The sequence below is a fragment of the Ornithorhynchus anatinus genome, chromosome 8 (genome assembly GCF_004115215.2).
Source record: "Ornithorhynchus anatinus isolate Pmale09 chromosome 8, mOrnAna1.pri.v4, whole genome shotgun sequence".
Taxonomy (NCBI): Eukaryota; Metazoa; Chordata; class Mammalia; order Monotremata; family Ornithorhynchidae; genus Ornithorhynchus; species Ornithorhynchus anatinus.
The window spans coordinates 19157139-19183202 of NC_041735.1; the positions used below are offsets into that span (position 1 = coordinate 19157139).

At 45.3% G+C, this 26064-nt stretch overlaps 1 protein-coding gene across 1 annotated transcript in view; it reads right to left on the reverse strand.

Annotated features, from left to right (window-relative positions):
• Positions 1–26064, reverse strand: part of LOC100075357 (peroxidasin-like) — a 68001-nt gene that overhangs the window by 39702 nt on the left and 2235 nt on the right. The window contains 2 exon segments of the mRNA XM_029070674.1: positions 12223–12294; positions 23150–23340. Of these exon segments, the coding sequence (XP_028926507.1) occupies positions 12223–12294; positions 23150–23340 (263 nt within the window).

Below are 26064 nucleotides of genomic sequence, written 5' to 3' on the forward strand. Positions count from 1 at the left end.
TGGAGAGAGGGTGGAGAGACTTTGGGAAGGAGGAGGGGTGCCTGACATTTCAAGAGAGAATCTGCCATATGAATGGCTCTTGACTGGATTGCAGTCACCTAGATCAGAGTACGGGTGATCCTTCCTTTTTCTTGAAACCCAAGGGACAGTTTGGTGGGTGGGGGGAAATGCAAGGAACAGAAGTAAGCAAGGGCAAACACCTGGCTGATCTCTACTGGAAAAAAATGTCAGCAGAGAGGGGGAGAGCTGGCAAGGATTTTGTTGTTCATATTGTTTGTAAGCACCCGACTTTGCCAGCTGCAGCCGTGACTTCCAACATTGCCTCTAAGAACAAACGCCGGCCCTCAAAGGCAGTGCTGGATTTGCAGGCTGCACTCAAGACTCTCTTTGCCAGCTTCCTGTTGCCAGATCCTGCTTCCCTTCACGCTCTCTCCATCCCCCAAGTCCCCCGAGTTCGGCTTTCTCCCCACCGGCCGACTCGAGGTCAACCCGCTGGAGATCCTGGGTCACCATTCAAGGATTACTGCTTCAGGTCCCGATGGTGTGGACAAAATCCCTAAAAGATAACAAAGAGAACCACATCTAAGCAGGATTTAAATCCGGCTCTCCAGGGAAGTTTTGGGCAGCTATTCTTTGTTTAAGATGGTCCCCTGCTCTGACATCTGCCGGGACCAAGTTCAGCCGGCTGGTTGAAGGTAGGCGAGGACGGGGCGGGCCAGCCTCAAGCCCAACTCATTTGGGCTCCCGCAAGGTCAGGATGCTGGGGTTTAACCTATGCTGAAGTATAACCATGGAGGTATGGATAGTTTCTTGGGTTGCTAGCAATTTTACTGAGTACCATCAGTCAATCAGCCATTCAGTCAATTGTATTTATTGAGTGCTTTCTGTGTGAGAGCTTATTTACACTGTTGGGCTGGGAAATGTCTTAAGGTCTTCCTAACATAGAAACTGAAGCTGGTAAGAGGCTAACAAACAGGCTGGCTCAGATCTCCTGCAGGGCGAGAACTCCAGCTACATTTAACTGGCCTCCTGCAAGTATGCAGTTCTGTTTTCTCCGACTCCTTTTGATTAAGTGTACTATTATCTAGTCTAGTTGGGTTTGCGCCAAGTGAGGTTTGGTGTGTTTTGGGAGCAGGGGTGTGTTCTGAGGTTACCGGAAATGATCTCCTTCCAGCAACAAGCCGTCAGCCTGTAGTGCATTAGAAATTTTCCTCCAGTCAGGCCTGGAACAATGTGTTCCGGATCTCCGTTTCCGGATCTCCGTTCCAAAGATTTTCCTATGTTCTCTCTTCCCCACCAACACTAGTTGAGTCACAAACAACATTGGCCCTTCCACATTCCCTAGTCAGCCAAAGCATTGTGAATGGCTTGTGTCATTTGAATTGTCAGCTCTTTAAGGTCAGGGACTGTGTCTCCTGCCCGACTGTACTTACAGGGGCATGTGTTGACAAAGGAGATATGATGTTGGTGAATGATAACGGTAAGAATAAATTAACAATACTATTTGTCAAGCATTTACTATATGCCAAGCACTGAGGTGGATACAAGACAATCAGGTCCCACATGGGGTTCACAGTCTAAGTAGGAGGAAACAGCTACTGAATCCCTGTTTTGCAGATGAAGGAGAAACAGAGAAACAGCATGGCTTTGTGGATACAGCAAATATCGCCAAGATCTGTCCTTTCCTCTCCACCCAAACAGCTACCTTACTGCTATGGGCTCTCGTTATATCCCGGCTAGACTACTGTGTCAGCCTTCTCTCTGATCTCCCTTCCTCCTCTCTCGCCCCGCTCCAGTCTATTCTTCACTCCACTGCCCGGCTCATCTTCCTGCAGAAACGATCTGGGCATGTCACTCCCCTTCTTAAACACCTCCAGTGGTTGCCTATCGACCTCCGCTCAAAACAAAAACTCCTCACTCTAGGCTTCGAGGCTCTCCATCACCTTGCCCCCTCCTAACTCTCCTCCCTTCTCTCTTTCTACCGCCCACCCCGCACGCTCCGCTCCTCCGCCGCCCACCTCCTCACCGCCCCTCGGTCTCGCCTATCCCGCCGTCGACCCCTGGACCACGTCCTCCCGCGGTCCTGGAATGCCCTCCCTCCTCACCTCCGACAATCTAATTCTCTTCCCCTCTTCAAATCCTTACTTAAAGCTCACCTCTTTCAAGAGGCCTTCCCAGACTGAGCTCCCCACTTTTTCCCTCTGCTCCCTCTACCCCCCCTTCACCTCTCCACAGCTAAATCCTCTTCTCCCCCCTTTCCCTCTCCTCCTCCCCCTCTCCCATCCCACCCCCTCAGCACTGTACTCGTCCGCTCGACTGTATGTATCTACATCACCCTATTTATTTTGTTTAATGAGATGTACATCACCCTGATTCTATTTATTTGCCATTGTTTTTATGAGATGTTCTTCCCCTTGACTCTATTTATTGCCATTGTTCTTGTCTGCCTGTCTCCCCCGATTAGACTGTAAGCCCGTCAAAGGGCAGGGACTGTCTCTTTCTGTTGCCGACTTGTACTTTCCAAGCACTTAGTACAGTGGTCTGCACATAGGAAGCACTCAATAAATACTATTGAATGAATACAGCATGGGTCTGGGAGGCAGAAGGAACTGTGACCTAAATCCAGCTCTGCCACGTCTCTGCTGTGTGACCTTGGGCAAGCCACTTAACTTCTCTGTTCCTCAGTTTGCTCATCTGCCAAATGGGGATTGAGACTGTGAGCCCCATGTGGGACATGGATTGGGTCCAACCTGACTAGCATGTATCGACCCCAGAGCTCAGTACAGTGCCTGGCAAATAGTAAGTGCTTAACAAATACCATTTTTTAAAAAGGAGGGAACTGAGGCACAGATAGGTTAAGTGATTTGAGCCAGCTCTCATGGCAGGTATGTGATGGAATTGTGATTAGAATCTAGATCCTCTGACTTAGAGGCCGAAGCAGTGTGGCTTGGCTTGGAAGTCAAAGGTCATGGATTCTAATCCCGGCTCCGTCGATTGTCAGCTGTGTGACTTTGGGCAAGTTACTTACCTTCTCTGGGCCTCAGTTACCTCATCTGTAAAATGGGGATTAAGACTGTGAGCCCCACGTGGGACAAACTGATTATCTTGTATCTACCCCAGTGCTTAGAACAGTGCTTGGCACATAGTAAGCACTTAACCAACTACCATCATTATTATTATTATTTTCCCATTAGGCCACATTGCTTCATAGGTGTCACACAGCAGTTTATGCTTTAACTGAAGTTGAAAAAGGAAGGAAATAGCAAAAGATGTGAGGCTGAAAGTCAGATTTACTTCAGGTAGAAGACAGGTAAGGATGTAAGGGGAAAGGCCAGGTGGAAGACCGAGAGCTAGACTTGCAAAATATTGATCACCAAAAGAAGAAAAGTTGCCCCGGGGGAAAGGAAATCAGAACCAACGGCAAGCTTTAGCTGAAACTGGTTGAGACCAGGAAATGGGGAGTAGGGGGGAACACTCGCACATCTGACCAAGGAATCATGGAACAGAACAGACGGAGAAGAGGACCGATAGCAGGAGACACTGGTAAGGACCTGAGTAAAGGTGTACTAAAGGGGTTAGATAGTAATGGTCGGTGTGACTCTTCCGTTGACACCGTCCCCGATTACCCATTGGTTGGGGAATGATGTGGAGCCCCTCCTTGATATGTTGTCAGTAAAGCTGCAATTGCTGCTTCCAAGCGCTGCAAACCTAGTGGTGTCTCCCACCCCTGCCACTGGAGAACAAGACCCCACCCCTTCTTGGCGTGCCTTTTCCGTATCAGTCCTCTAGAGCTAATAGCTCCGAGACTAACAGAATTCTCCCAGGAACTCCATAACTGATGGATTGATTGTCGTGGCTCAGCAGTGACAGGGAGAGCAGAGGAGAAGCTGGATTCCAGAACCTTTAGGTGGTGGGATGTCTGCCCGCCACCTAAAACTCAACATGGCCAAAACTGAGCTCCTCATCTTCCCTCCCGAGCCCTGTCCTCTTCCTGACTTCCCTATCACTGTGGATGGCACGACCATCCTTCCCATCCCTCAGGCCCGCAACTTCGGTGTCATCTTTGACTCGGCTCTCTCGTTCACCCCACACACCCGATCCGTCACCAAAACCTGCCGGTCTCACCTTTATAATATCGCCAAGATCCGCCCTTTCCTCTCCACCCAAATGGCTATTTTACTGTTACGGGCTCTCGTAACATCCCGGCTGGATTACTGTGTCAGCCTACTCTCTGATCTCCCTTCCTCCTCTCTCTCCCCGCTCCAGGCTATTCTTCACTCCACTGCCCAGCTCATCTTCCTGCAGAAACGCTCTGGGCATATCACTCCCCTTCTTAAAAACCTCCAGTATCAACCTCCACATGAAACAAAAACTTCTCACTCTAGGCTTCGAGGCTCTCCATCACCTTACCCCCTCCTACCTCTCCTCCCTTCTCTCTTTCTACTGCCCACCCCGCACGCTCCGCTCCTCCGCCGCCCACCTCCTCACCGTCGACCCCTGGGCCATGTCCTCCCGCGGTCCTGGAACGCCCTCCCTCCTCACCTCCACCAAACCAATTCTCTTCCCCTCTTCAAAACCCTACTTAAAGCTCACGTCCTGCAAGAGGCCTTCCCAGACTGAGCTCCCCTTTTCCCTCTGCTCCCTCTGCTCTTCCTCTACCCCCTCTTCACCTCTCCTCAGCTAAGCCCTCTCTTCCCCCCTTTCCCTCTGCTCCTCCCTCCTCCCTTCCCCTCCCCTCAGCACTGTACTCGTCCGCTCAACTGTATATATTTTCATTACCCTATTTATTTTTCTAATGAGATGTACATCACCTTGATTCTATTTATTTGCTATTGTTTTAATGAGATGTTCATCCCCTTGATTCTATTTATTGCTATTGTTTTTGTCTGTCCGTCTCCCCTGATTAGACTGTAAGCCCATCAGTGGGCAGGGACTGTCTCTATCTGTTACCGATTTGTACATTCCAAGGGCTTAGTACCGTGCTCTGCACTTAGTAAGCGCTCAGTAAATACTATTGAATGAATGAACCTTCCAAGAGGTTTAGTGACTCAGGGCATGTACTCCCGAGCAGCAGAGCCTGCCGGTTCCTTTTTTTTTTTTTAATGGTGCTCGTTAAGTGCTTCATATGTGCCAGGAACTGTACTAAACACTGGGGTAGGTACAAGATAATCGAGTTGGACACAGTCCATGTCCCACATGGGGCTAACAGTCTTACTCCCCCATATTACAGACCAGAGAAGTGAGGCACAGAGAAATGAAGCGACTTGTCCATGGCCCCAAGCAGACACGTGGGGCAGCCAGGATTAATAATAATAATTGTGGTATTTGTTAAATGCCTATGTGCCAGGCACTGTACTAAGCACTGGGGTGGACATAAGCTAGTAGGGTTGAACACAGTCCCTGTCCCACTTGGGGCTCACAGTCTCAATCCCCATTTTACAGATTCAGAAACTGAGGCACAGAGAAGTAAAGTGACTCGCCCAAGGTCACACAGCAGATAAGAGGCGGAACTGGGATTAGAACCCATGTCCTTCTGACTCCCAGGCCCGTGCTCTATCCGCTACGTTATGCCGCTACTCTGAGAAGTTCCCCAGTTCTGCCCCAAACCTAAAAGGGAAAAAGAAACTGAGAATGATCAATTCTTCCAAGTGAAACTTGGAAGGAGTCCAGTCTGCCTGCCAGAATAGCCATGTGGGACACTCAGGTCCCATTGCTTTTGAAGCTTTGCTGCTTATCAAAGCTGCAGTTTAGAAAGGAAAGAAAGCAAAGGCTGATTGCCAGGGGGAAATCTGAGCCATTCCAGAGATTGTTAGAAAGCTCCAGAGGGGAATCAGTGTATTGGCTTGCTGGGCTCTCTTTTCATGTCAGCCACACACACACACCCTCCTCCCTCCCTTCGCCCTGGCTCTTTGCTGCAGTTCACAGTACAGAGACTCTCTGGGGTGCTACGAATGTCAGCCTGGATATTCCGCAGACAGCCTGCTGGAGAGGAAAACGGAGAAGGGAAACGTCGTGATGGAACTTGTTGCCTCTTCTTGGCCAGATCTCGGAAAATCGAACAAGAGCACTGAAGTCGGAAGACACGCGGCTGGCAAAGCCACCCGCTAGCAATGGCCGCCGACCACTTGGGGGCCACCGGAATCCTTGCGGGAAAGAAAGAGGAGGTCTCTCCCAGATCAACCAATCCCGAGTCTCTCCAAGCCGGTTAGAGCACCGACCCCCCTGAGTCCTCATAAACATTCCGCTCTGCAGAACCACCGGGAAAATTTGTCCAATTTAATATGAGTTATAGCTTCCTACCTTAAAATTCCCCAGTCAATTCCAAAAGAGATAGGGCTTCTCTCTGTGCAACACAGTTTCTGCCCCCCGTTTGGGATTCTAATTGAGTTATAATTCACAGAAGGATTCATCCAAACTTTTAAAGTGTCTTTGCACTGACTGAAATCTTTAATTTAGTTAACACATTTGTGCCTCCTTGAGGACGTAGGCTGCGTCTTTAGCAAATACCACTGTAACAATCCTCGGTATTGGTGAGCATGAATATGGTGGCTGTTGAGTGATTATTACAAGTCTGGGGTAGGTACAAGTTAATCAGGTGGGGCACAGGCCCTGTCTCACATGGGCCTCGCGGTATAAGTAGGAGAGGGAACAGGTATTTAATTTCTGTTTCACAGTTGAAGGAAATCGAAGCACAGAGAAGCTAAGTGACTTGCCCAAGGTCACACAGCAAGCAATTGGCAGAGTCAAGATTAGAACTCAGGTCCTCTGCCACCCAGACCCATGCTCTCTCTAGTGGGCCATGCTAGATCTCTGCATTTTTAACTGACTGATTGGAGGTTTTCTTCAGCTGTTATTTGGACTCGCCAAAGATTTTGGATATACATGTCCACATATGTACATATCCAAGAATCACCAATGCAGTATGTATTTGTATGCACGTATGTGGGCTGGCATTCGTACACACAGTACGCCTATAGAATTAGATGTGCCACAGATTCAAAGAAGGCCCACTGCCAGTTTTCCCGTAGGCGTACGTCCAAAAAGCCCAATGAGGGCCCGACAATCTAACGATTCGCATGAAGATGGTTCCTCGTTGTGTTGACGTGCACGTACAGAAAACAAGGCCAAACAAACACATGACTTCAGGCCTCAGAAATGAATTACTGACTCAGTAAAGATCTGGCCCAGGTTTTCTGAAGTCCAGAGAGGTTGGGCGGGTGGCCCCAAATCGCACGGTAAACCAGGGTTGGAACTGGGAATGAGCCTCAGGCCTTGTGATTGCTTCCTGGACCACCTGGCTTAATCCACATAGCAGCACCTGCCTGTGCACTGCAAGGCCCACCCCAATCTGACCACAGATTCTTGGCCGGAGCTACTTTGGGGCAGCTGCAGGGGAAGAAAAGGGAGAGATAGGTAGAAAGAGAGAGGGGGCCCCTCAGGAGAAAGGGAGGGGGGACCTCTGGAGAAAGAGGGGCCTAAGGCTATGAATGTTTTTGTTGGCTCTCTGAAGAGTTGATGGAGTTGCTGGAATGTTTAAAATCCTTGAACTTGGTGGTCATATACGGTGGGTGGGTGGGTGGGTGTGTCTGTGATAAAGAGAGTGAGGGAGAGAGAGAGAGAAGGGGGGGACTTTGTCCATCCTCCTATTTTTAGCTTTGTTCTGAGTTCTCTGATATCCTAGCGCTCAGTTTTAATGGTCAGATAGAGCATAAGAGGCCAGGCAAATAGAAAACTAGCTTTTAGAGGTGAACTGCAGCAGTAGACAATTACCCACCTCCTGCTCTTTCAACTCTGTGAAATTTACTTAGCCTTTCAGAGGACATGGGCCAAACCCAGCTTCTCCCCAGCCTGTGTGCCGTAGCAAGTAGTCTTCTGTCCAGTATACCAGTCAAAGTGAGAGTCACCACATAGGGGGGCCTTTTCTTCTTTAAAACATGGCCTCGAAGGAGGCCCAGACACATCAGCCAATACCTACGTCTTGGTCTCCATGGACGCAGAATTAGGAAGACACTAGAGATGTCAACTCCCGAATGTCTGTTTACAGATGCCTGTATCCTGCCAGCTCCATTCTGCAGCACACTTTGGGAGGCAGAAGGAGGGAGTCAGGTTTAAGAGTAGCAGGTAGATAAGGGCTTCTAGAGCCTAATCGGGGTTACATTTGGTCCTCCCAAGGGCAGTTTGCTCCAGGAGGCAGCAGACTTCAATAGCATCTCTAAGTTCCCTATTGTTGATGAAAACCCTTGGGTGTGTGTGTAGAGATTGCTGGGTGTGAGCTGGTGTATAACAAGGAACAAGTCTCAAACACCATGAAAGAGTAGTAGGTGGAGGAGCCAGGCATGCAGTAATCAGGAGCAGGACACCCCCCGGACATGCGACTTCCAGAAGACACCAAAAGCCAGATTCATACCTCTGTGACAAAGGATTCTTGGTGAGACAATAGTACAGAATGGACTGTTAGTTGTGCACAAGCCCTTTCAACCTCTCACTACACACGTGAGACACACGTAAGTAGAGAAGAAGCATGGCATTGTGGATAGAGCACAGGCCTGGGAGTCAGAAGGTCATGGGTTCTAATTCCATCTCCACTACGTGTCTGCTGTGTGGCCCTGGGCAAATCACTTCACTTCTCTGAGCCTCAGTTACCTCACCTGTAAAATGGGGATTGAGACTGTGAGCCCCACATGGGACAGGGTTTGTGTCCTAACCGATCTGCTTGTATCCACCCCAGCGCTTAGTACAGTGCCTGGCACATAGTTAAGTGCTTCATAAATACCATTATTATTATTATTCTCACCTTTCACAGTATTCTCATAAACTGTGAAGAATGGAGATGCTGTATGTATTTGTTTATTAATTTGCACACATATGCTTTAAAAAGAAATTCTGTTTATCTATAATGGATTCATTCTCTCTAAGATCACCCAAACCACTAAGTGGATTTTTTTTCCTCTATAAGTTATTTGATTTTCAAGGAACTAGTTCCTTTTAGCGAGTAGTTGAAATGTTTTTCTTTCTCTTAAAAACAGGAAAGCTGTTTCTCTGCCAGAAATAAATGAACTTCAACCTTCAAGGTTGGTAGCTCATAATTAGACTGCCTGGTTATGTTCACGATGCCAGGTTCTAAACTTGGCACTGTATAAGCTATTTCTTTTTCAACTTGGTATGTGTCTCACAGCACACCAAGTCTCCAGGTTAATAAATAGGGTTGTATGAAGTCTCTCTCTACTCTTAATCTTTCCGCAACACCTGCATGCATGCACGCGCGCACACACTCTCTCTTTCCCTTCCCCCCCGCACACAAACCCACATATAGAGTCCTCAACAAAAACCCAGTAGGCAATGGGTAACATAGCATAAAGGACAGGGAAAGGGATAATTTATAGCCAGCGTGGCTCAGTGGAAAGAGCACGGGCTTTGGAGTCCGAGGTCATGGGTTCGAATCCTGCCTCTGCCACTTGTCAGCTGTGTGACTGTGGGCAAGTCACTTAACTTCTCTGTGCCTCAGTTACCTCATCTGTAAAATGGGGATTAAGACTGGGAGCCCCACGTGGGACAACCTGATTCCCCTGTGTCTACCCCAGCGCTTAGAACAGTGCTCTGCACATAGTAAGCGCTTAACAAATACCAACATTATTATTACACTGAAGTCAATATTTCTACAACACATCCCCAAGTCAAATTCTCCAGTATTAAATAGCAGAAACTAGGCATGCAAAGGATTTCCATTTTCTTTTGAAAAAGTAGTGAGAGTCTTCTGAAATTACGTCAGTTCTCACTTTGCGATTCATGGCCTTTGGGGCAAAGTTTGAATCCATTTTCTGAAGGAGAGCACAAGGACCTGCAACTTCAATCCATGAGAAAAATAGCTCCGTCCCTCCCACCGTCCTCCTTGCCATGTGAAAATGATCCTTTTTCTGTTCCCTGGTTCCAAAGCTATTGACTCTTCAGTTGATCTAACTGCCAATTCAAATTTGAAATCAAAAGCAAGAATAAGATCTTTCACTAGTCCTGTGTCAGGGGCTTGGCCTTCCTGGATGATGGCACCAAGCCATCATGGTCTAGTGGAAAGATCACGGGACTGTGACTCCGAGGACCTGGGTTCCAATCCCTGCTCCACCGCTTGCCTCCTGTGTGACCCTGGGTAAACCACTTAATTTCTCAGTGCCCCAGTTTCTTCATCGGTAAAATGGGGATTCAATATGTTTTCCTTCACATTTAAAATGTGAGCCCTGGTTGGAACAGGGACTGTGTTGGACCTGAATACCTCGTACTTAACCCTAGAGTGTAGTACAGTGTTTGGCACATAGTAAACGTTCAACGAATGCCACAGTTATTATTAGTGAGAGACCCAGCTCTATTCTGCAGCAACACCCTCATGATTAGATCAGGCAAGAGCATTTCCATCCCTCCCCTTCCTTCACCGTTCACAGAGTTGCAAGGTATATGAATACCTGCCACTTCCTTTGCTGTGAAAACTTCTTTATTTTGGGAGGCAGGTCCCTAGAGAGGTCGGCAAACTGTGCTTGCGTATACTCTAGACCTCTGCCTTTCTCTCGCTCACACTGTCCCCCCTTACACCAGAGAGACCTCGGCTCTTCCCACATTTAAAGTCCTCCTAAAACCCCATCTCCTCAAAAAAGCTTTCCCTAATTTCCCAGAGCCATGAGCCATTTTTTCCCTTCAGCCAACTCTTGCACTTTATGAGCTTATTTATATCCTCTTCAACACACTACCTCTCCTCTCTCTCCATACATATACATGGTGGGGCAGCGAGCGGGGGGAGAGAGAGAGAGGAGATATGTATATATATCCTATATTTAGACAATTCTAGTTCTAAATTGTTTTATTTCAGACTCCCCCATTATAATGTAAGTTCCTTGTGAGTACTGAATAAATCATTATTCTGGACTTACCAAGCATCTAGTACAGTGTACCACACCATGCAGAAACTCAATGAATGCTACTTCTTATATTGTACCACTTCTTCTAGAACAAAGAATGTTAAAAATAAATGTGGCCACCAGGTAATTACAAAAAAGGCACTCCAAAGTTATCTCAGTTACTCACTAATGCAAGAAATTTCTTTAACTTGTCTACGAGCAAAGGAAAGGCGAAAGAGATTTTGGAAATTAAATTTCAATAAAGCTTACTGCCATATCAAATTCTGTGGGTAATGCTCACACCTGAAGAATAAGGAACCCCAAATCAGCTTAAAGCACAAACAATAAGCTGTTTCCAATAACCAAAGAATTTTCAATTGCCTGACCTGAATCTTCACACCATAAGGTCCCCAGCAAATCAATCAAGCTTCAAACCATCAACGAGTATCCTGGTGCCACGGGACAAAAGTCGGGGAATTTGGAAAGTAATTGGAACCCAAACTTCTGTGGAGAACACATAGCTAAATTAAGGCAACTGTACAGCCAACCAAGACAGTTCAAATATGTCACACGGACAGAGAGAATTATTAAGACTCTAGACTTTAAGCTCATAGTGGACAGGGAATGTGTCTATGTTATGCTATACTCTCCCAAGTGTGTAGTACAGTGACCTGCACAGTGTATGTGCTCAGTGAATACGATTGATTGACTCCAGAGACATACATACTATTTTAACTGGAGAAGAACAATTTTAAATGAAAGCGCTAGCTCAAGCATAGTTTCCCATAAGAAATAATGTAAAAAGCTTCACTACATTCCCACAATCCAATAAAACTGATGAAAACAATAAATGAAAAATGGATAAAAACATAAAAAGGCACATGATCCAATAGCACTGTAGCCATGTACTCATAATAAAATCTTGTGAATTTGAATTTTTATGGGTACATATGTAAAAACTTAATTTTCCAAGTGTTGTCTTTCATATCGTATCCTTCCAAAGGGCACCCTGTGGTAATACACTAATAAGCTGCCAGAGCTATATAGATCCTCAAATGTCAAACAACATACTTCAAAGGTGGAGGAACTGAAAGGGAGATGTTTTTGGCCAGCATAAACTCTGCAGGTTTACACTGAAGTGCGAGCACACTAGAAGAAAAGCCAGGTTTCAAATTTGATAGGGAGTGAAAGACATTAAAAGAAGAGCTTTCTAACAGGGGTTCCCTCGAGATGAGGCAGGACCAGGAATCCATTCGGAATTTTTGGGCTCCATATCCTCACCCCACACCTCTAGTAGCACCTTTTTGGATGCCAAAGCACCCCAGCCCCCTTGAGTACTCACAGAGTGTTGAGGTTCCTCACTCTCCTGAAGGCCCCTGGTTGAAGTTCTTTGATGCGGTTGAAGCGCAAATCTCTGTCATGGAGAAAAATCAAAATTGATTCCATGACGCTAATGCACAATTAAAATTCCAATGCGCAGTGGTTTCACTTGAGCTGCAGTTTTGTAGAACTTGAACAGAAAATGCAGGAAATCCAGTGGCCAACTAGGGAACCAGCACTTGGAAACAATTTGTTTGTCCTCTAGACGGTAAGCTCATTAAAGGCAAGGAACGTGTCTGCTAATTCTGTTGTACTTCCAAAGCAGTTGGTACTCAGTGTTCTGTACATAGTAAGTGCTCAATAAATACCATTGATTGAGTGAAGTGCTCATTTCAAGTTACTTTTCCACTTTGTCTCCCCTGACACCACCTTCGCCTCATCTCACTCCACTGAGAGAAATGGCATTGCAACAGTTGAGCCATTTTTCAAGAAAGCAGTCGCACTGTCAGGCTGAAATGGTGGAGGGGATAAGGAGATCTCAAACCAACCTTTTGTTTAGTTGGCATCTGAGAGACAAAACGCGACCAAAGGACTTTCAAAATCTAGGGAGTCACTCCCCTGCAAGCTGCCACGCTGTCATGCACCTAGAAAATTCAAATATCTGTCAGCAACAAAATATCCAGACCTACTCAGTTCTCTCCCAGATAGAGATACCCTTCAAGACCTAGGGGTAACATGAATATCATTCTTTGACTTTTTTAATTTTTCAGCTGTTTAAAGTTTTTCAGTGAAGCCTATTCAAACATAAGCATTCTTATCCCAAAACAATGTCCAATGCCACTTCAACTGAATGCAAATACAAAAAATCAATCAAAGGTATTTATTGAGCACTTACTGTAATCACAGCACTGAGCACTTGAGAGAATACAACAGAGATGGTAGACACCTTCCCTGTCTACAGTAGCTTACAGTCTTAGAGGGAAAACAACCAGAAAACTTGTCCTGTGGTTGACTTTTCTTTCTTTTTAATGGTATTTGTAAAGTGTTTACTATGTGCCAAGCACTGTACTAAGTGCTGGGGTAGATACAAATTAATCAGGTTAGACACAGTCCCTGTCCCACATAGGGCTCAAGTCTTAATCCCCATTTTACAGATGAGGTAACTGAGGTCCAGAGAAGTTTAGCGATTTGCCCAAGGTCACACAGAAGAGTGGTGGAGCCGGATTTAGAAACTAGGTCCTTCTGAATCCCAAGTCCATGCACTATCCACTAGACTACACTGCTTCTCATCCTTCTCCAACCTAAACGATGTTAGGAAATCATGCAACATGGAATGGAAAGGAAACTGAGAAACCCACATGTGATATACAAACTGTAACACAAATTATTCGAATCCTGATGTTAGGTAGGTCAGGCATGGGTGTATATGAGTGGGTGAGGTCTGTAGAGGAATAATCATGCATAGTTGAGAAACGCTATCATTACCATCTGCAGGGGCAGCTGGTGGGGTATCGGAACTGTCATCAGAGCCGATTGAAGAAAATATACTCAGTGAGGGGTGATTATGGCCCATAGACTAGTTCAGGAAGAGTCGTTCAGAGACCAGTTCAGATAATTGAGCTTCAAATAACACAATGTCACACAGTCAAATTAAAGCCTAATCCATCCTATTGGATAGGACAAAGAAACAGAGTTCCAGCTTCATTTCCAATTCTCCTTTCCATCTACCCCTTGCCCTCCGGAAAAAAAGGCAGGGATCAGCATAGCCTATTGGTTAGAGCACGGGCCTGGGCGTCAGAAGGTCATGGATTCTAATTCCACCTCCTCCACTTGTCTGCTGTGTGACCTTGGCCCAGTCACTTCGCTTCTCTTTGCCTCAGTTATCTCATCTGCAAAATGGGGATTGAGACTGTGAGCCCACGTGGGACAGTGCCCAGCACATAGTAAATGCTCAACAAATATCACAATTATTATTATTAATAATGAAAAGCAACAATTAGAAACCAAGTGTCTCAAAAAACAAAGACAGAAACTTCCTTTTGTCCACGTCCTAAGAGCGTGGTTGTGAACAAGATACATGATTAGACAAACACAATTCAAGCAGTTCTCGGATTGTCCTCAGAGAGGGTCATTTGATAACTCTCCAAATCTTCTAGCCAATTAAACTCTGTAATGTGCTATCTGCTGACTGCTGATCTTAAATCATGTTCGAGGGCTCAGCGGGCTCTGAAAAGATTTTATAGATGTGAAAGGCTGAACGTTCTGTCATTTTCCATAATTAAAAAAAAAATTTGTAAAGAAATGTGTGCCAATGGTGATTGGAAGGGGGAGAAGGCCGGGCCAGCCAGATGTTAGCAGCTGCACAGCTTACGGATTTAGCCACGTTGCTATTGGTGGTTTCGATGTACCATCAGCAAATTTGGCTGATGATTTCCTTGAAGCTTATCAGATTTGAGTCTAAGAAAGAATCTCGTTAACTTGCCCTTAATTATTCACATCCTTTTTTCACCCTTTCTATGCCCCATTTTCTGAATTGTTCATTCCAAATGCGTCTCAGAGTTGTCATTTAATCAATCACATTCATTTAGTGATCACTGTGTGCTAAGCTCTTGGGACAGTGCAATATAACAGAGTGGGTGGACACGCTCCCTGCCCACAACAAGCTTAAAGTCTAGAGGGGGAGACAGGCATTTATATCGATACATTACGGATATGGATGTGTCGTGGGGCTAAGGGAGGGGTGAATAAAGAGAGCAAATACCAGTGTGACCCAGAAGGGAACGGGAGAAGAGGAAATGAAGGTTTAGTAGGGGTAGGTCTCTTGGAGGAGGTTTTGAAGGCGGGGAGATGGTTGTCTCCTGGATATGAAGAGGAAGGGCATTCCAGGTCAGAAGCAGGAAGAGAACAAGAGGTCAGCGGTGAGATAGATGAGATTGAGGTTGAAGCACCTCCGGGGTGAGAAGCATGTGGACTAATGGATAGAGCACAGGCCTCAGAGTCAGAAGGACCTGGGTTCTAATTCGGGCTCCACTAGTTGTCTGCTCTGTGACCCCGGACAAGTCACTTAACTTCCCTGGGCCTCAGTTTTCTCATCTGTAAAATTAAGACTGATTAAGGATTAAGACTGTGAGCCCCACGTGGGACATGAACTGGGTCCAACCTGATCAGCTTGGCTCTAACAGTGGTCCACATATAGTAAAAGTTTAACAAATATCACCAATATTATTATTGTTTACCCCAGGGCTTAGTATAGTGCTTGGCACATAGTAACTGCATAAATACCATACCTTGGAAAGGTGGTGAAACCAAGAGGGAAAATAGGAAACCTCATCAGGCACTGCGAGTAGCAAAATCACCACTCAGCAAAGGACCATCTATCTATAAATGCACAAAGTGGAAGGGATTATTTGTCATTCATTGGTCTTCTCAGGCACATCTCCTCACACATACCCAGGAACGGTTGTCAAAGTGGCTTAGTGAATAGAGCACAGGCCTGGGAGTCAGAAGGACCTGGGTTCTAATTCTGGCTCTGCCACACGCCTACTATGTGACCTTGGGCAAGTCACTTAACTGCTCTGGGCCTCGGTTTCCTCATCTGAAAATAGGGATTAAGACCGAGAGCCCCATGTGGGACAGGGACGGTATCCGAGCTGATTAACTTGTTTCCACCCCAGGGCTTAGAACAGTGCTTAACACACAGGAAGCACTTAAGCACCATTATCATTATTATCTCTGAACTAAATCTAAAATTAGAGCTTGGCACATCAGTGTCACACCAGTGCGGTATGACACGAATCCCAGAGTGGGATGGGTCTTGTCTTCAGCACTACACTACTCTGGAAGACCCTTGGGTTGGGGTTCCTCGTGGAAAGAAGGGCTACTTGGAGCCAGAGAGGTGGACCACCATGGGGAAAATACAGCATCTGGTATACCGACCTCCTCACTTATCTCCCCATCTCCAGTCTAAACTTCACTCTGCTGCTTGGATCATTTTTTTAAACAATGTCACTCCGCGTAGGTCACCCACCTCCACAAAAACCTTCGAAAATTGCCAAGTCCTCTCGACATCAAGTAAAAACTCCTAACCATTGGCTTCAAGGCACTCGATCAGCTCTCACTCTAGCCTCGCTCCTCTCCCGATATACTCCAGCTTGCCAACCTCATTCCTCTCAAGTTAACCTACTCAAAGTATCTCATTCTCAACTCACCTTTCTCTGGCCCCTTGTCCGTACTCCCTCCCTCTTCAAATCCAACAGGCTACAGTTCTCCTCATTTTCAAAAGTCTTCTGAAATGTGCAAGACAATCCTTCCCGATCATGGAATTGACATTCTAATGGGAGCAAGTCATGCTACCAATAATAATAATAATGTTGGTATTTGTTAAGTGCTTACTACGTGCAGAGCACTGTTCTAAGCGCTGGGATAGATACGGGGTAATCAGGTTGTTCCACGTGAGGCTCACAGTTAATCCCCATTTGATAGATGAGGGAACTGAGGCACAGAGAAGTTAAGTGACTTGCCCACAGACACACAGCTGCCAAGTGGCAGAGCCGGGATTCGAATCCATGACCTCTGACTCCCAAGCCCGGGCTCTTTCCACTAAGCCACGCTGCTTCTCTAATCATTGGGATAGTTCAACAGAAGCCCAAGAAAGCTTCCCTGACCACAGGATGCTTCCACCCTAACAGGGAAGACAGAGTTCAAACTCCAGTCCAAATATCCAGATCATCAACTGATTGTTAGCCACTCTGGGCTTCACATAAAGGTACAGCGCCAAAGGCTTGCAGCTTTCACTGTCGCATTGCATATAAACAATCCTAGCTCAGAGTCGAATAATAAATTACTCAACATTCAACATGAAATCATTTGAGAAGCCCAAAATATCCACTGGGCTTTTAATATAAATAAGTCTCTTTGCATGAACAAAAATGACCAATTGATTACCGTCCTCCGAGGTGCTCTAATTTGAAATTAAGAATAGACAGGGCCAAGTTTTCAGACAGGAAGGTCAATTTATAAGTGGCTTGGGAGGGGAATTAGACTTGCGCCTGTGGATAAATGATTCAATTTCCTTGTTTCTCTAATTCCAAGAACTGACCATGAGGAAAGGTTAAAGGAAAAATGTGTATCGGTGAATCACAGAGCTGGGAAGAGTCCCTAAAGGTCGTCTAGACCGGTCCCTAGTTTTTAAGCTGCTGAACATCCCGGCCATCCAGGAGTCTTTCTTAAAGTGTCACCGAGGGTGGAAGTGGGACTGTAAAAAATCCTTGCAGGTCAACCCACTCGGGGCAAGCTGTTGTCCCTGGACAGCAGCGGGGCTGAGGTGGGAGAGGAAGGGGGAGAAAGCAGGGTGGAGGAGGGAGCCTTTTCCTGTGTTCAAACATTCTGCTAGGCAAGAAATTATTCCAAAACCGAGGCAAAGTCTCTCACTGCATTTGAGTCTGGAAGAAAAGAGTCTGGGGGACTTGATGCCAACTGAAGGGCATTCTGAAGCATGTTCAAATCCAGGGTGGTGAGGTAAAGGCTCAGGAATTTTCCCCTCCGGAATTCCTGGCCTGTGGAAGCCCCAGTCTTTAGACACCAAAGAAAGGTGGATAGAAGTTTCTATGAACCTTCATGTCCCTTTAACCATCAGCTCTGGTTGGAAAACAGAATGTCGAAGGTTTAAATTCCCAAATTAAGGGACCTCTCAAAATGCCCTTTAAGCAATGATCCAGAGCAATTGGACCTTACGGAAATTTTTATGAAGCGCATTGTACAATGAAAGTTCACTGTAGGTCATCTCTGAGGGATAAATATTCCAACAGTGCATTTTAATACCCGTCTCCCTTGATAGTCTGTAAGCTTAGTGAGGGCAGGACTTGTGTGGACTTACTCTGCACAAGGAAACCACTGATTAACCTATTTTCCATCGCTTTTCCACATACCTTTCAAGCTGTTTTGTCTTGGTGTCACCGGCAAATCAATGCCTACTCTCTATCAAGGCCCATTCTTCGGATAGGGCCTCTGTATAGATTAAAGGACACAGTGGGACAGAGAAACAGGCAATACTTGGATTTTGCAGAGTCCATTATCCAGTTCGTGCTTATTTAGATCGTGTATTACCCAAGCAGTTCGTTCCTCCTCTGGCTATCGGCCGTGGACCATCTGACCATGGGGAATTGAAAGGAGACAAATCTCATATCCATCCACATCACTGATCAGCAGCAGCTCTGGCAAATGGTTGGGCTAGGGTGGGGAGGGGAGGTTGAGGCTATACACTAAATTCAATATCAATAAAAATGAAGAATTTTTGATTCTACTCGATTTGATTCTCAATTTTCTATGATTTTTCCTACCCTCCCATCCACCACCCCATTTTGAAGGATAAGCAAAAATTTCACCTTCTTTTGCTGATTAGAATTTAGACACTTCAGTGTCTGATGTAACGGTCAACTCTTGGAAACAATTCTTTATAGGCAGAGAGTTCAGTGTAACAAAAAGGTTCTAAAATTTACATGAAAAGGCAGGATGTGGAGGGGAGGAAAGATATAAATGTATATTCAGAGGCTGTTTTGAATGGTTGCTGCTAGAGTCTTTTTTTCTATAACCTTTGGCTAATTCTATGGTGAATGATGTTCATTCCATTGTTAAAGGTTATTTGACCATGTTAAAAACCTGCCCGATAAGAACAAATGAATTTACCTCCTTCCTCCAAGCTGGGTAAATCTCCAAACCTCTAAAGAATCAGACTTAATACACACAAACTTTTCAAACAACTCTTAAATGCTTTTAGTGTTTGTTAATGGATGTCATGTGGCAAAATGAATGGGCTGGCAGGTTAGGAGACCTTTGCAACATTTTAAATATACGTTTCCCAGCTGTTTCCCAGTACAGACTGATGAGGGCTGAAAAAATACATCACTCCCAAGGGCAACTCATGATCCCATCTGGATAACCGTATTTTAACTAAATGAACAGCAGCCAAAATGCATTCTTGATTAGGTATTGTGCATTTTTAAGCTTTCCTTATCTATATATATTCTGATTCCCACTACAGTTTGGGGTTTTTTTTTTCCCCAGAAACACAATGGACATACTTCACCACGAAGACACAAATATTTTGTTTCTAAACATTGCTTAGAAAAAACTTCTCCTTGGATCAACATATCTTTGAGCCACATCTTCCAAGCAGCATTACATTAGTCACCTTAGTGGTACGTCAGACCATGTCAGGTGTTACTTTTTTTTTTTTTACATTATTCGTTATGCATTTATTATGTGTCAAACACTGTTCTAAGTGCTGGTATAGATAAAGTGAATTAGGTTGGACATAGTCCTTGTCCCACACGGGGCTGACAGTTTAAGGGGAAGCAGCATGGCTTAGTGGAAAAAGCACGGGCTTGGGAGTCAGAGGTCGTGGTTCTAATCCCGCCTCCGCCACTTGTCAGCTGTGTGACCTTGGGCAAGTCACTTGAGTTCTCTGTGCCTCAGTTACCTCATCTGTAAAATGGGGATTAAGACTGTGAGCCCCATGTGGGACAACCTAATGACCCTGTATCTACCCCAGCGCTTAGAACAGTGTTTGGCACATAGTAAGCGCTTAATAAATACCATCATCATCATTATTCTTATTTAAGTAGGTGGGAAAACAGGAGAACTGAGGTACAGGGAAGTTAAGTAACTTGCCCAAGGTCACACAGCATGCATTTGGCGAAGTCAGGATTAGAACCCAGGTCCTCTGACTCCCAGGCCTGTGCTCTTTTCACTAGACCATACTGCTTGGCCTAAGATTACTAAGGAAACCACCGTGGGGCTTGTTTTGCTTAAGGGAAATTTAAGGATAATATTCTTGAGGATGATCTACTGACTTGTCAGTTACTTTAGGCAACTGTTGGATTGCTTTAAAGAAAAGCATCATAATAATGTTGGTATTTGTTAAGCGCTTACTATATGCAGAGCACTGTTCTAAGCGCTGGGGTAGTTACATGGTAATCAGGTTGTCCCACGTGAGGCTCACAGTCTTAATCCCCATTTCACAGATGAGGTAACTGAGGCACAGAGAAGTTGAGTGACTTGCCCACAGTCACACAGCTGATGAGTGGCAGAGCCAGGATTTGAACCCATGACCTCCGACTCCCAACCCGGGCTCTTTCCACTGAGCCACGCTGCTTCTCATCATCTTCTGTTCAAGTGTGCTATGTCCTTGAAGGGCTCTAGATTTGTAAGCTCCCCCTCTAGATCGTAAGCTCACAGTGGGCAGGGAACGTGCCCACCAACCCCGTTGTATTGTACTCTCCCTACCTCTTAGTACAGTGCTCTGCCCACTATTCAAAGCTTAATTCAATAAATACCATTGATTCATAGTTTGGGTTTTCCATTCTGGTTCTATCAACTGTCCTCCCCTCCCACGAGAAGTCAACTGGGATACAGGATTGAAGCCAGGTCTCACTAGAGTGGTTCTCAGAAAAATTAAAGGTTCAAACGCATATGGAATTCTGAAAGACAACACCTCTTCCCCCATAAGTCACCCATTCATTTGATCTACTTGGAGCAGGTAGAGTTTCTGAAATCCATTTTCCTGTAGAAAATGAGTCCTTCCTGACTCTGCATCGTTTAGATAAGTTTCACATTAGCAACCATTTCAGTGATACTGGGGATTGAACTGTGGAGTCAGATATCATTATTCCAGACTCTGAATTTGCACCAGAAACCCCACTATCAATGTGTTTGAAGATTTTTCTATCCTATATCATCCCCACATTTGGCACCTCAACTTCAGCATACCCCTGGGAGAGAAGACATCTCCTCAGGACAATTACCAGAGGTCAAGTAGGTGATTACGTGTAAGACGGTCTATGGACGGCTTTCCTGAGCCAATCAGAAAGCAGCCTAAGAACATAATACCTTCTCTTTCAGCCAAATTCATTGCTTTTTTATTTTACTGTACCGAAATAAACTAGTAACAAATCCTGCAGTCATAAGCTGGCTAGGGAGACATTATCAGTCACAGCCACGGTGAAGTGTTTTCAAGCTATTCCATGAAGCTGTTCCATGCTATTGCCTCCTTTCCCATTAGCACAGGGATTTGAGAAATTGACCCCCTAGCTCTGTGAGCCCTGCTTCAAACCCAGGTGGCTACCATATGTTCTGTTCTGTACTGAGCCAGTTTCATGTCAGACTGCCCTAAAAGAATGAGGTCTCCAGAAAACAGGAGTTATTTATCACATTGCTAGAATGCTGATTTTTGAATGCAAATGTGAATCATGTCACAGAGTATTTCGGGAAACTTCACACCAATTTATTTGGAATGACAAGTGCACTTAAAAGTTGAGATATTGTGTTGGTGACTTTTCACCATTCCCTTTTGTTTGAATGTGGAATTATGTCTGCACTCATTTCACCACAGAGATTCAGGTGTAACCTTCCTGATTTAGAGAAGCCTGGTTAAGGAAGAAATGAGAAGAGATGAAGAGTTTCAGAAGGCAGGATTTGGATAATGCTCTTCAGAATTGGGACTATATATTACATGATTCTAGTTTAGGATGTTTGCTCGTTCGGTAAATCTCATGTTTATAGTTGGGCATGCCTGCGGTCTCGAAACACAACAGAGTCAAATGATCTAGGGTGCACAAGTCTTCCTTGCAACAGCAAATGGCTCCTTCAGTTACTTGGGTGATAACTATCCTAACCACCCCACAATCTCTAAGAGCAATTCAACCACACAAACATAGACAGCAATGGAAACTGACTCAGAGGAGGAGACTAGAGAGAGAGCAAGTGTGCCTGGCTACACATAGCCTCCTGTCCTAAGAGCAAGCCCCTTTGTTTCCCTTCATAATAATCAGATTCTCCAAATAGGACAGATATGATGAGGATTCACTTGAATGTTCTCATGGCTGTAAGGCCTAAAAAATGGAGGGGTAAGACATCAGAGAAAGGGGAAAGGGGTCTCGGATTCCAAGATCTGGAGCCTTTTGCGGCCCCTGGTAGCTCTCCCTCCACATCCCCGACCATTAAAACTCTGGATGGCCCTATTCAAAATACTTAGGATTCATACTAAATGGTATGATTACATACGCCTTGAATTACATTTGTCCTAAAGTAAATCTTACATTCTCTGGACCTTCAATAACTTTTTTGTTACTTGCACGAATCCTGCCAAATATGACGGTTCTTCCCTTAAAGATACTGGGTGTGCCATGTATCTGCATGAAAATGGAGAGGGCGGTGTCACCACAAGGATCACTAGATCTCAAAAAAACTGCCTGGGTTTCCCTGCAGTGTCATTCCCTGGAGTTTGTTCAGTAACTTTCTGCTTTTCATTTCTTGTCCCTTATCAGAAACGCTTAGCTAGTCCCAGCACATTCTACTCTGGCCTCTTCTGCCTAGGCCCTTCTTCCGTGATTTATTGAACTGGGGAAATTAGAAAAAAAAAATCCATTTTAGAAGGGAAAAACTGAAGGAATAAAGGAAGCAAGAGTTAGGTTGTCTCAAGGCTAGATTCTTCCATTTTCAGGAGGGAGGGGAACTCAGCAAGGAGGATGAACCAGCAACAACAGAAAGACATTTCACCCATCAAAGTGAGTTGAAGGAGCTTGGCTTCTTGGGTGCCCAGCATGCCTAGCTTTAATTCTGTTCTACTGCACCCTTCCCCCCCCCCCCCCACTCTATTTAACACTTGGTTCACCAACCATGCAATGGTTAAGTCCCTTCAGCACTTGGGTCTTCTAACTTCCTTCCCTTTACTCCCCCGACACTGGTAACCCCCTCATCAGTGGCCGTGGAATCAGCCCCCCACCCACCCCCTACAAAAAGCTTTTAGCTTTGATCATGACCTCCCAAAGCATTTCAGTGTTTTCATAAAGTGCACAACTTGTACACTGACCTCTCTGTCCTCTCTATTCCTCATCACCCCCACTGCAAAGTCTGAGTAAGGAAGAGAACAGTGTGAGAGGGCATGGACTCACAGTACGTTTGTCGGAAGAGGGATCTCAGGAACGCTTTCCAGCATCAGATGCATGCACCGCACTGTCGTACGGAAGCACAGGCAGCGGCTCGGACAGGACCAGGTGAGGGCAGGTAACAGAAGAACAAAGAAACCTCGCAGGGCTCTCCATTTTGCCAGCATAATGGTTGCTGGAATAAACTTTCTTTGAATCTGAACGGCAGGCAGCTGACAAAAGGTTCCCAGCCTTCAGCTGCAGGAGGAGGGGACTCATCAACATATGGTTCCAATTAAATTAAAGCAGTTTGACAGTGTACCCTCCCCCCCAACCTCCTGCCTTCCCACTCTACATCATTTTCGATTAAACCATCCCCCTCACCCCCAACACCACAGTTCATGCATGATCACCACTTAATATTTTCTTATTCCTGACTTGGCTCACAACTGACATCTTAAATTAACTCTACTTTTTCACCTTCTATGGAGATTTCTACTTCAACAGAATTGGCAGTGTGTGTGTGGTGTGTGTATGTGTGTGAGGAGAGGGGGTAAAGTTGCCCCTCAGCAAACTGTGAGGCTGCAATGGGGGTTGGGGACTGATAAGAATGACTTATGAAGACATTTAGAGGCATAACTAACTAGAGGGGGAGACTGCTGGGCTTCCTGACTAGAAGGAGACAGTAATCATTACCACATAAAAACATAAATTACTTTCAAGGCCCTGTGAAAGATTCCACGCTAACCTATGCTTTTTTTGCAGTAGCCATGTAAGAAGAACTCATTAAACCTAAGAGAGACACAGAAAAAGACATAGAGACTGACAGAGCAAGGGTTAGGTGTGTGTTTATGAGGGGGGAGAAATAGAGATAGCCAAGAGAGGCAGAGATGCAGAGAGAGTTGGAAACAAAAGGCAAAGAGAAGAAATACAGATAGAAGAGGATGGAGACAGAGATGGGATCCTGACAGTAAAGAGAACACATGATCTGCCTTCGTTATCTAACTTCCTGACAGTGAAACCCTATACGTGATGGCAGAGCAACCCCGTCCGTCTATTTAATGTTGTATTGTACTCTCCCGAGTGCTTAGTACAGTGTTCTACATACAGTAAGTGCTCAATAAATATGATTGACTGACCGACTTTAACAACACTGGCTTAATTTAGGCTTAACTCTTTGGCTATTTGGAACCGAATCAGCCTCGTGCAACATCGATTAACGTAGGAAAAGCTGGCAAAGAGGGGATTAAATGTTTCCAAAAGTGTAAAAATTCATTTTAATACCTAATGGCTTCGGCAACTTTCCACTTAAGGGTTCCCTAAGTACCTTCTGCAGAGCAGTGGTACTAACTTCACTATTTTCCTCTTGTGATTCCATTTCAATGCCACCTATGCATCCGATTTAATTAAGATTTTTCAAAATAAAAATCTTAAGCCAAACTAGAGCAGAAAGGTCCATTTTGTTACACAGTGCAACTCTGCAGAAACACATTTCTTTATTGCCTCATTAAGTGTTGTTTCAAGAACTGATTTTTTGATGGCATGCTAAGGGTATTTCCCACCGAGGAGGGATGGAATCTCCTGTCAGAAATGATGGACAAGCCTCTGTCCAGTCACGAGGACTTTGGGACAAAAGCCCGGTACAGTGAAGTTCATTATAGTACTTATGGTTTAGGAAATTTTACTCGCACTGTCATCTCTGCCAGACATCAAACAATGGTATTTAATGAGTGCTTACTGGGTGCCAACACTGTATATACAGAATAATAGAGTCGGTAGACACGATCCCTGCTCTCAAGGAGCTTATAATAGTGAGGAAGATAGATACTAAAATAAATTACAGATAAGGATGGAGTGGAGTATAAAGATATACATGCACATGTTGTTAGGGTGGGGTGAATAACAAAATATTTAGAAGTCATAGCCCCAAGTCCCAGCTCAGGGTCGCAACTGGAGAGCTTCCAGTACTCTACCAGTCTCAACTAGAGGAGGGAGAGCCTGCCAGACGCATACCCATTCCATTCCCAGCTTGGGCAGTGACTAGCGAGTGGAAGGCAATCTGCTACAAGTCAAAACTCACCTGTGCTGGGCAGCGGCGGCATGGGAGAGATTCAAGGCCGGAGACTCAAGTTTACCGCGCAGAACGAGGCAATGGTAAACCACTTACATATTTTTACCCAGAAAACTCTGTGGATATACTACCAGAACTATGGCAAAAGGAGGTGGGCGTTCTGGAAGAGATGGGACCGTGGGTCGGAGACGACTCGACAGCATAAGACAATAGTCCCAAGGGCACAGACAATACAGAAGAGAGGAAGAGTAGGGTGGGAAAATGAAAAGTTAGTTAAGGAAGGTTTCTTGAAGATATGATTTTAGTAGAGTTTTAAAGATGGGGAGAGCGGTGATCTGTGGGATATGAAAACTCAAAGAGTCGTCCATCTACATCCACATCAACCAGAAATTCCTTACCATTAGCTTTAAGGCACTCAACCAACTTTCTTCCTCCTATCTAAGCTTGCTGATCTACTTCTACAACCCAACCTGCACACTCCTCTCCTCTAAACACCCACATACTCTCTGAACTTCAATCTCACCTATCCCACCACTAACCCCTCGCCCACGTTCTCCCTCAGGCCTGGAACTCCCTCCCACTTCATATCGGACAGTTCACCAAGCTCCCCACCTTCAAACCCTCCTAAAGTCACATCTCCTCCAAGAGGCCTTTATATCTCCTGCCTTCTCTGCATCAACTGTGCACTGGGCTGCGTATTCCTTAAGCACTTCTACTCAACCTAAGGCCACAGTACTTAGGTAAATATTTTTATACTCTATTTTCCTTATCTATAGTCTATTTTTAGATCTGTCTTACCCTGTAGAATGGAAGCTCCTTCTGGGCAGTGATCATGTCTACCAACTCATGTCTAAAACTCTAGCACAGTGTT